The sequence below is a fragment of the Hakea prostrata genome, chromosome 3, assembly GCF_041222555.1.
Source record: "Hakea prostrata isolate BN-2017 chromosome 3, UWA_Hpros_2, whole genome shotgun sequence".
Classification (NCBI taxonomy): Eukaryota; Viridiplantae; Streptophyta; class Magnoliopsida; order Proteales; family Proteaceae; genus Hakea; species Hakea prostrata.
In genome coordinates this window covers 15,822,768-15,834,825 of record NC_142602.1, presented here as the reverse complement: position 1 = coordinate 15,834,825, position 12,058 = coordinate 15,822,768, and the positions used below count along the sequence as shown (strand labels likewise).

The following is a 12,058-nucleotide window of genomic DNA, read 5'->3' as shown; positions in this document are numbered from 1 at the left end:
TCCATGGACTATAATAGGCCTTCATTGGGGCTACACTAATGAGGCCATTGCTTGCACTGGTAGTTCACAAGGCTAATGCTTGCATGTTTCGAACTCGAAAGTCCAAACGTTGCACAACGAAAGACGCAAAGTAGTGCCTACTGCATCCCCTCTTTATTAGTTTAAAAAAAATAAAAAATAAAAATAAAAAGATGTTGCATACAGGTTTTTTTTTGTGTAATCAAGTACACTAACACTCCAACAGTCAACGACATGGAACCCAAGGCATTGGGAAAATAATCACTCCCTTGTGGGCTCCAATTAATCCAATGTGATTGACTTTTTTTTTTTTGGTTATGGAAATTCACTAATCAAAAGAAAACCGTGATACAGTCGAGGTTACAGCACGCACCAGTGCTTGGAGCCAAGGAACGGAATTAAGCCAAACCATCACGCACGGAAGCGATAGGGCCCTCCTAGCAAGAGCGTCTGCAACTACATTAATTACTTTTGGAATATAGCAAAACGAGCAAGATAAAAAAGTGGAACTTAGCTATCTTATATTTTCTACCAGAGAAACTAAGTGAAAGGGGGGGGGGGGGTTGTTCACATTTTGAATATGTTGCACAACAGATTTGCAATCTAACTCAACTATACGGTGGTTGAAATCTTCTGATAAGCAAACCACAAACCCGCTCTCATTGCCAGCACCTCATCTTCTTCCATAGATGAGCATGAAACTGGTTCCGAGACTGCCTCCAGAATCTCCCCTTGCCGTCCTTGAAGTGTGAAGCCAATTCCTCCCTTTGTTTCTTTGCTTAACGAGAGATATGAATTCAGTTTAAGTCTACCTATAGGAGGAGGTTCCCACTATGCATGAGCTTCCTGATTTTGATCTTGAGTCCTCTCCTCCCTATCTCCCACCTTTCGTGCCTCCTCAAATTATGCATGTGCTCTTTGTGTTCCCTCAATTATCTCCATTGGGGAACCTTGTTGTTTCTTAAATATTCTATCATTTCTCGCAATCCACAGATGCCAAGCTATAAAGGAACAAAGGCTAAGAGTAGCTCTACTTATTGTTTTTCCTCTTTCCTTTATCTTACGCCAACTCTTAATCCAATCAACTACTGAGGATGATTCCACGGGAGGGATATAAGTGAGATGGCAGTCAAACCATATCGCCCTCGCAATCGGACATTCAAATAAAACGTGGTCCATTGTTTTGAGGCTACATCCACAATGAGAACATAAGGGGTCAATCTGAATTTGTCTGAATACAAGTTCCTCTCATGTTGTTGCTCCTCTTGCACACACCCTCCAAAGGAAATTTTGAATCTTTTGTAATGTGTGGCAACTCCATATGTTCTTCCATACCTCCTCTTCAACATGTCTTCTTCTTCTAAATGTTGCTCGGTTGTGCTCCCATTTTCTCGTCTTCGAGGTTGTTGAGGAGATGATACACAGACTTAGTTGAGAAGGTACCTTCTCGCTGTCCCCCATAAAAGTTGGTCTCCTCTTTGGTAGATACTCAGCCGAATCCCTTGTATTGTTTTGCTGACCTCAGGAGGAAAAAGTGAATCTATTAGATTTGCTTTCCCACATCTTTGCTCCTGATCAATCAGATCTGATCAAAATTCAAGTGTGCATCCCTCTGGCCTCTCAAGATCCATGGTTACACGTCCCCCATTTGTTGGTATCCACAAATCTTCCCACAATCTAATTTTAGATCCAATCCCCACCCTCCATCGCAGACCTTTCAATAGAGCAACCCTTGCTTTAATTATTCCCCTCCACGCCCAGGAGGGATTTGAACCCAACCGAGCAAATAGGAAAGTTGAGGTGTGGTAGTATATCCCTATCATCAGTTGTGCCCATTGTAAGTCTGGGTTTTGTAGCAGTTTCTAAGCAAGTTTCATTAGTAGTGCCATGTTCTGTAGCCTTGGATTTCTAAACCCCAGTCCCACTTTCTCCTTGGATTTACTCAACCTCTGCCAACTTATCCAATGTAATTTGTTCTTCCCCTCTCGCTCTCCCCAAAAGAAATTTGCAGCAGCTTTATGTGCTCGTTTGTGAAATGACCCTTCCATCCCTATATCTTGTTGGATAAGTTTTCCTGTATTTCCTGAAAAGCATGTGTCTTGTCTTGCCCAAGTAGAGTAGGAAGGCCCAAATACTTCATGGGTGGAGAACCATATTTTATCTTCAACACTCAAGAAAACCATAGCCTAAACCACATTGGGGTATTGGAACTAAAATCATTGAAGACTTGGATAAGTTTATTTATTGGCCACTTGCAACACAATATTTCTCTAGGGTTCCTTTAGACTGAACAGTGCATCCAGTTTTGATTTCGATAACATAAGACAATCATCAACAAAAAGCATGCGTGTCAATGCCATGCCGCAATTTCTAATTTTCATGCCCTCAATTAGGCCTTCCTCTTCGGCTACTCAGATTGTAGCTAATAGAGCATGTGTGCATAAAATCAGGGGCAGAAATTTTTTTTTTTTTTTTTTGGGGGGGGGGGGGGAATAATGAGTCCAAATCACTACCCCAGCGGACGAGCATTAAGCCACCACCACACATATTGTGTGGGCTCATATAGACCCCTTTTAGATTATTTTATCATATTTTAGTTCAATTATTTCAATAATTTTATTTTTATTTTCAATAAAACAATTACTTCAATAATTAGTTATCTTCAGAATTAGGCAAATATAGGTCTCATTCATTGGTGGATGAATTTTCCTTGAGCTGAATACATTTTTGACAAAATTGCACAAGTCAACCTAGATCACTAGATAAGGGACCAATACCTTTGAAAAAACCCTAGAGGGGAGCCATCTGGGCCTTGAGATTTTGATGGTTTTATTGCAAAGAGAGCCCGCTTTATCTCTGTAGCATCTGGCATTTTCATCAATTCTGCATTGATTCCATCTATTACTGTTGGTTGAATGCATTGTAGCACCTATTGTAGTGCTTGTTCATCAATTCCTTCCGATGAGAAAGCATGCCCATAGTGTTTTAGAACCTATTTTGCAATCTCATCTTCCAACTGTGTCCATCCCCCTTCGTCTTTTTGCAACCCGAATATTTTATTACAACTTCTTCTCTGTAATGTTGTAGAGAGGAAAAAACTGGTATTCGTATCACTTACTTGAAGCCATTGTACTCGGGACTTCTGCAGCCACAACATTTCTTCCCAATCTAACTCTTCTTCCAGCTCAACTGAGATGGCCTTTCTTCTATTTTCCACAAAATCTGAAGGAGATAAATCGTTTAAGAGATCCAGTTCAGCAATTAGGCATGCAATATTTGACTGCACCTTTCCAAAGACTTCTATATTCCATTTCCTAAGAGTTTCCTTGCAGTTCTCCTATATAGCCTCAATCACATCTGTTGGTTCTCCTGGAATCCTCTACCCCCAAGCCTCCTGGACTATATCCGCACACATAGATGTCTCATCCACATGTTTTCGAATCGGAATGGAAGTGTTCTTGCCCTTGTTGCACCTACAGAATCTATAATCAGTGGTAAGTGATTAGAGCCAATCGCTGACCTTACTGTAACAGATAGCATTCTCATGGTTTGTTTGCCATTCTGGGTTTGCAAATGCTCGATCCAGTCTCGATCGAACTAAGTCCTTGCCTTTTCGATTATTCCTCCAAGTGAAAACAGGGTCTTTTGCACCCAGATCCAGTAGTGAGCAATCGTCAATAACCTCCTGAAACGATCTGACATCCCTTTCCCCCAATTGGCTTCCGCCCTCTTTTTTCTTGCCAAGACAACACTGCGTTGAAGTCTCCTATGCAGACCCATTCTTCCTGCCTCTAGGAACTTTCGCAATTTATCCCAAACTAGGTGCCTCTGGTGTTTGATGGGATCGTCAAATAAACCTGTGAATAAGAATTTCTCCCCTATTCTTGCCCTCGAACAGCAATCAATTATATCCTTGTTACAGATAGAATTTCCACTTTGATTCCCTAATTCCACAATAGGCATAGGTCCCCAGATAAGCCCCTTGAATCAACTAAAAAATCCTTGTCCATCTTCAACTTCCTTTTAAGAAACTCAACCTTCTTTGCTGCACATTTTGATTCCATTAAGAACGAGATATCAAGTCTCTAGGCTTTGAGTTTTTTCAGAGAACGAAATGTACGGGCACTTCCCAAGCCCTGACAATTCCATGTAACCGATCTTCATTGTGACCCGTGAAGGTCTCTGACCTCCACGGGGGTAACTTGTAAAAAATGATCTGCCTAAACCTTCTCATTGTGATTGACTTTTAAGCCATCGTGTATCCCAATACATTGAGAATCCTCCACCTCTACCTTATCTGAGAAGAATCGAGCAGTACACGTCAAACAAAAACATTTGGCATGACTTTTCTTTCAAAACATATTATACACGGATGCATGATTGGATTTTGCTCTAAAATGCTGGCATATAGGACTATTCCTCAATGTCAAATCTAACAGAGCAAACCTAATGCCAAGAGCTACAAATAAATTTTGTTATTAAAATTGTTTCGATACTTTGACCTCAAACTAAAGCTATGATTAAATATCCTAAACTGATATGATTTTTATTTCAAAATTAAATTAATTTATTAAAATAAACCAATAAATTAAAAAACAAATTTGGTTGCAAACATTGAATTTGTCAACCCCTAACTTCTTAAAAATAAATTTTATCTTTGAATGTGTACGACAGAGACGCTAGGTGGGACGGAAGAAGACTCATCAGAATGTAGCTTGTTAAATCTTGAAGTATCTGAAAAGGAGCTCAAGGAGTTGACCAATTATGGTTCTCTGATGCATGCTAGGCTGGTTGTGTCAACAATAATAAGCCTACGACAGGATATTGTACCTTTGTTAGAGGAAACCTTATCATCTGGCATAGTAAGAGGCAAACAACTGTGGCTAGGCCCAGAGCTGAAGCTTAGGATCACCATAGTTCATGTGTCAGCTGAACTTATCTGGTTTAGTTCACTACTTCAAGAGTTGGGATTTCCAATAACCTCTTCCACAGTATCCTATGATAAACTACTTTGTACATTGCTACAAATCAAATTTTCCACAAAAGAACCAAGCACATTGAAGTTAATTGTCAGTTTGTAAGGAATAAACTTATCAAGAAACCAATTGTAACTCTATCTGTTGCTAATCTGCTTAACTTGTATGTCTTGAGGTTCCAAGATGGGCTTGGGTAATTTATATACTCCAACTTGAAAGGAAGTATTAAACCATGCGGTGTGGTCTATGTACACCACAACAGGGGGAGTCCCGCTGTCATGGATTATCTTTGCTTCTTTTGTTTATTCCCTCCTAGTTGTATTAGGATTTAGGAATACATGTCTAGTTGTTTATTATTTGTTTACATAGTAATCCTCCATTTTGCTTTGAAATCTACCAATGTTATCAGCTACTTTGAACATGATAGTGAAGGGGAAAGCTGGCTATCAGTAGTTGTGGAAAATCTTAGAATCATAACATAATATTTTATTAGTATCTTTAATCTAAGTAGATCAGATTGTAATATTCTATTACAGGTATTTTTCTTATTATTGCAATCTTCTATTCTAGGTAGATTACTCATTGATTGTAATCTTCTATTCTAGGTAGATTTCTCATTGATTGTAATCTTCTATTCTAAGTAGATTTCTCATTGATTGTAATCTTCTATTCTAGGTAGATTTCTCATTGATTGTAATCTTCTATTCTAGGTAGATTTCTTATTTATTCTAATCTTCTAGGTAGGATATTCTTTCCTATTTCATAAATAGCAGTTGTGTATATATTGATTGTAAAGTTCTGAATAAGATACTGAAGAATAAAACATTGCAATTCCTATTTCGTCAGTAGTTATTCCTAGCAAACTCCCATTTTCTCTCAATCTCTTCTTCCCTTTTTTCCTCTCTTTGATTACTGGTTCTATAATTTAAAGTTGTCACATCATCTATTCCTCAAATACTGAAATCAATTTAGATAACCAGACTGTGTTAACAGTCTCTTGATGTTCCCAGAAAGGGAAGATCCCTTCCCTTCTTTTCAACTCATACTGTCTTACATGGCTCTTCCTCTTGTCTATTATTAATAAAACAGATTCCTGAACACAGACTACAAATTTTTCCAGTACCCAGAAAAGTAATTGATTTTGGTGGGAGAGCACTACCAAAAATGAATTCTTGACACGAGATGTTCAAACAGGCAACCTTTTAGGGCCTGTTTGGTTACATGAATCCAGAGATTTCAAATCTCTGGATTCATGAATCTGAGAATTATACCTGTTTGGTTGTAAAAATCTCTAAATTCATGAAATCTAGAGATTCACCTTTTAACACTAAAAACGTGAATCTATAGATTTATGGGTAAGGGATGAAATCCAGAGATTTCAAAAAAGCTATACATTTGCACATTCACAAAAATAACGTCGATCAAATAATTTTTTAGGATGAATCTACAGATTTCATTCCACAACCAAACATTTAATTTTAAAAATCATAACTCCATAGATTTGAAATCTCTAGATATTTGAAATCTCCAGACTCATGTAACCAAACAGACCCTTAAAAAACTAGAGACTGAAATCTGTAGTCTGTAACACTCACATATGTACGTAGAGAAAATTGCAGCTCTGTAAAACCAGTGCTTGATACATGATATTACACTCTCATTAGCTACCTTATGCTTTGTTTCATATCTTGGTAAACAATAGTTCTTTGATAAAACAAATTTCCACCTTGTTCATAGATGTACACCCTGGGTTCTAGAAAATAAAGAAAATATACTTATGAAATGTTACCAGATGGTTTTCAACTGTTGGAATTTTTTCGGGCTCTCATGATGCTTAATTTACTTTAATTGTAATCACTCATCAGTCCACTAAGCAGGGGGAAAATGTATGAAGAATCCATTAGAAACACTTTCGGCATCAACATGTTTTTGTGATGCTGAGAATAAGATTAAAATTATTTCTAACTGCGTGGAACTATGAAGTTTGATTACATGTTAGAGTAAGCAAAAATTACTTAGAATTCCAGCCTCAACTATAGCCAAGTCTTAGCAACATTTCTCACCATTTTTAAAAGATGGCATTCATTTTGATTTGCCAATGGTGGTGATAGAACATCTCATTGACGTACCCTCACTGCCCATTTTCCCATGTCTTCTCTCACTTCCCATATTCTGCTCTCCCTTTCCCAGTCCCATACTTCCTTTACTGAGCTCCTGCAGCATTGTTTCTGAGAATCCCCCAGCTCCTACAAAACAAGTCAGGGGTATCCCTGGATAACTTTACACTGTGTGATGGTCAAGAAAAACAAATTAAATATGTAACTTACCTGAACATATGAACCATACGCAATTAAGCAATGTCTAAAACAGTCTAGGATATAATAAAGAGTCATTATAGGTTTAGTTATAAGAGTCCTAATTTCACAAGGACTTCTTATGTAAGGCTATAAATAAAGCCCTGGGCATGTAACGGATTACAGATTTGAGACTACAATTAATAAAGAGAGTGTTGCTGTCTAAGAGCAAGGTGTTAGTAGAGCTTCTTATTAGTAACTAAGGGACCTCCATGTGATTGGGTAAGCAACCTAGGGTTTATACTTGAAGGATTCTCCTTTGGCAATGCTTGTAACCTGCCCCAACTTCTTTCCATCTCAATCACACCCCATTACGAGGCTTTTGTTATAGCCTACACGTAAGTAACAAGTCAGCACCTAATTCCATTACCCTTCTCATAACACCCTCTTTTTTATTTTCTTGAATTGTCTTGAATTTTGTCCGTTTTAGATACCCAAAATTCCAAGTGAGATCTACGCCAATCTAACCATTAGGTCTGTCCCAAACTTTGGAACCTCATCCCCCGAACCTTAGTGACATTTCATCCCAATTTCAGCCCCATCAGACCAACCAAACCCTAGCTTTACCCTTCCTTGTTATCAATTACCCTATTTTCCCTCCAAAATCAAGAAACCTAATATCTCCCAAACCACCCATCCAAAATCATTAAAACTTGAAAAGATTATTCTAAGGATCAAAATATAAATCCCTTTCAGGTCTTATTCCACTCCCCTAAGTTTTGATACCATCTCAAATGTACCCACATCAATGAATTTATCAACCTCCCATGTGATGGGTTAAAGTATCCTTCATAACCTAAATATCCCTATACCATTATCCATCTATATCCCATCAAACAAATCAAAACCCAAGCAAGGAATTAGAACACAATTGTTAGGAATCACTTGGGGAACAACCACACAGACACCTAACTGCAAAATTTCAAGGAACCCTTTCTTGGTCCCACATGAGTTTGTTCTCTTCAAAAATCCTGGAAGAACTAGCCCTTATTCACTTGAGACTACATCATCTTCCCATTATCTTTTTACTGATTTTATAATCATATGTGATATCCCTTTATTTTAAGATATCCACTGTTTATCCAGAGTTGAGCTGGAAGTCAAGGATCTGGTCTTCCTACGAGATTTTTTTTTTCTTTGTTTTCTAATGAACTTCAAATCTGGATCAATATCACCAAGGAATGTAGAAATGATTATAGAAACATCTTCAAAATTTGCATAACCAACCACCAGTACTTCTCCTGTAAATAAAAATGGAACCATTGCCTAAGGCTTGTGGTTGGAGGTATAGACTGGTCAGTTAGCAATCAAGCCCAAAGGTCCAGTCATGGTGGGAAACTTGAAGAATCAAAAGGTTTGTGAAATAACAAAATGCAACACAAAATCTGACATGAGACATAGACACCAATGTGAGGCATTCATACACATCAAGTATTCATTTTACAAACATTTTTGTGCAGACCATTGAAATCTCCCACAGCATGAACACATTTCAAGCATATACCATTGGTCTCAAGGATTGGATACACCAAAACCTAACTGAAAGCAATTGCCTAATTTGCATAATGACACAAAAAGCATGATAAGAAGAAGAATACATACCCCATCAGCAAAGGACAAGGAGTGCAGTAATCCCTCTGTACATTCTGGTCCAACACATAAATGAAGAGGTTGATTCACAGTGACAAGAGCAGTATCAATATCAAGATATCCCGCTTCCACCATCTTCCTCAATGCTCTAGCTTGAGAGGCCTTTCCTCTTTGTATTAAAGTTTAGAAAAGGAATAGACAATAGAAGATAGAATTTTAGGGAGCTCGTACATGCAAATTACATACCAGGAAGGAAGCTGTCTTTGGAGTAAGAAATGAGAAGGAAAAGTCATAATTCTCAGCACCCACCAAGAGAAAGAGGAGAAGAAACAGAAGAGAACAAAAGGCTTAATTTTTTGACAATACTAATACGAAAGAAACGTCACTAGTTGCATACCTGCTTGGGCTCCTGAGTGGCGATCGAAACTCAGGTGCAGGTATAATTCCAGCAAGCATTGCAGACTCCCCCAAAGTAAGAAGGGATGTGTGCTTCCCGAAATAAAAAATAGCTGCTGAGTCAATTCCATAAATACCATGTCCCCAGTATATCTGCAGGACAATGTCACCTGTTAGATCTCCAACAAATGAAATATACTAACCATAAAATCTTGAAAAGATGAAAAGCATCTGGAAAATGGAATTGGTAAAACAAATATCAATTTGGATCAAAATAAAATGCTCAAAGTACATGAAATTATCTGCAGGGAGACTCAAGTGAATTAGAAATGGACACTTATACAAGACTAACTCGAATATATTATAATTGGAAACAACGGTAGCTTGATATACTAGATTGGATACTACAAAAAATTCAATTCTCCAGCAGGGTTAGCCTAATTAACTAACAGAATATAGCTCCTCCGGGTATGCAACTTGGGGTTTACTAGCTGGATGCAGGACCAATAAATTGAGAAAAATAGAAAGTAAAAGATTATTTAATGGAAGTAATCCAGTGAGACTAAATACAACTTGTAAACGATCCTAGAATCTGTAACCAGTATCAGTAAAGAAGAAGAAAAAGATGATAATGGAAGAATATGGCTGGGAGACAGAACATGTTTTCTATCATACCAACCAAGACATTTATTTATGATAAACCAAAAAAGAATTACAAAAGAAATATAATTAGAAAATAACTCTTACGTAATTGAGCCTAAAGCTTGATAGGAAACTCACAAAGACTGACATCATCAAGTAAAGACCTAAAAAAAAAAACATGACAGAGGGGACTCCCCCATCATGTTACATACATAATACATCAAATCGCTAACAGAACTCAAAACAAGATATAGAAGCTAGACGATGACAATAAAAGCATTTGAAAGTTCAAATTCGAGTGATATGTGTATGCTGTCTCTCCCTCTCTAAAGCTTTGAATTTAGCAAAAGGACAGAACCAAAAGCAGGAGAAGAGGAATTACCTTATTTAAATAGGTGTTCAGTATTTTCCATTTTGACATTGTCATTTCCAATATCACTGCAAGCACCATCTCAGTGATTTTTCTTGAGAGTGTACGTTCAGTAGTCAAAAATGCATTCTTCACAAGCTGCCGGGTGAAACCAAGAGAACAACATTTAGCATCAGAAATTCAGAATGGTACTGTACTATGTTAACAAAAAGGGAGAACCAAACGAAATTGGTTATGATTTTAAATCAAATGATGCCAATTAAAAATTTGAAAATCAAAAGAAATTGATTATGGATTTACTTCATTATTGATTTTTATACTTTTACTATCAAGAAGTATGAGACAAATACTTCCAGTGCAATCAACAAAAAACATATCCTTGATATTGAAAAAAGCATATGATGTTTCTGAAGAATATTGTTCTCTTCAATCATGCCCACTCCGTAGGCTCTACCACATTCTACTAAATATAAATACCCACCTACGATAAGCTCCCAACGAAACCATATAAATGACAAACTATTGAAGTACATTATTCTACTATGGATAAACCACTCATGATAAGCCTCCCAACTAAATCATATAAATGACAAACTATTGAAGTTATAACAATTCTGTGACCTCTTAATTGACATAAAGAAGCCAAAACTCGGAAGGAACAGTTCTATCTTCGGAAATGCCATATTGGCTCCTCCTTTTTTTTCCGTTTGAATTGGCTTGAGAAGAAATGTCAATAAATGATTTAAATTCATTCTGAAATTGTTTCAAAAAAACACAGGCATGTTAACAATCAGCTCTAACAGAAAAAATCAACATCCTTATCAAACATAAATCCAATAAACCTGCTGAGTAATGGTACTTCCACCTCCCCGAGCTGACAAATAAAACACCGCGCGAGCTATGCCAACAGGATCAATCCCAAAATGCCGAAAGAACCGACGGTCTTCAGAAGCCACAATAGCCTGCCATAAATGGGAAGGATAACACTTAGCTCTGTGGTCTGCTTCCTCTGCAGAAACCAAGAGCCGACGCCATCGCTGATGGAAATCGGACGGAAGAAGAGTAAAGAGTATACGAATGTAGATAAGGATAGCAAAGAGCAAGAACAGAGATACTGCTTCGAGGTTCAATCGTTTTCTCAACGGTTTCTGGGCCGAGCTCCATGGATTGAACGAGTAAACTCGGCGCTTTACCCAGATCCGACCCCTGGAATCGTTTGATGAGAACACGAGTGAAAATCTAGGGTTTGGCGATCGAATTCGACTAGTTTCTCTGTTAGGGTGTTTTGGTAAGCTGTAGTGAATAACGTAGAGGCCTAGAGAATTGGCGGCAATTAAAGCCATTACTTAAGAATCCCCGTTGTGTCGAAAACAAATGAAAGGAAATGAAATTGGCGGCAAATAATGCTACCGACGGCCATTTCAAAACGGAAAAGTGCAGAATCTGATTCGTTCTCGACTCATAAAAGGGCGAGTCCATAATCTGCTACCACAGGGCGGGCCAGGGTTGATAATCTTAGGGCCGTAGTTAGACCGAAACTGAGGCCTCCGGTTGAACCCGCCCAACCGACCCATTTTATAATCTGCAAGATTGCTTTGAAAATTCTATACAATTGATATAAACCTCCTTTTTCTTTTTTCCTTTTTGTTTTTTTTTTGGGGGGGGGAGGGGGTGGTTGGGTTTAAAAATACAAACCTCCTTTTAGTGAAGGA

The 12,058-nt window shown here is 37.9% G+C and overlaps 1 protein-coding gene across 12 annotated transcripts in view; it reads right to left on the bottom strand.

Moving 5' to 3' along the window:
* LOC149021165 (uncharacterized) overlaps positions 1-11,817 on the bottom strand; it is a 32,245-nt gene extending 20,428 nt beyond the window's left edge. For 10 of the 12 annotated variants that reach the window (XR_016172284.1, XR_016172286.1, XR_016172285.1 and 7 more), the window contains exons 1-4: positions 11,189-11,817; positions 10,359-10,484; positions 9,336-9,487; positions 8,951-9,107 (exon numbers count right to left, since the gene is read on the bottom strand). Coding sequence is in view for 3 of the 12 variants with exons in the window: in XM_089149426.1 (XP_089005552.1) it covers positions 8,951-9,107; positions 9,336-9,487; positions 10,359-10,484; positions 11,189-11,689 (936 nt within the window). In the remaining 9 variants the exon portion in view is untranslated. Of the gene's footprint in view, positions 1-7,057; positions 7,241-8,950; positions 9,108-9,335; positions 9,488-10,358; positions 10,485-11,188 lie in introns of all 12 variants that reach the window. The other 2 variants (XR_016172282.1, XR_016172283.1) reach the window with 1 other exon arrangement.
* Between the last annotated feature and the right edge of the window lie 241 nt (positions 11,818-12,058).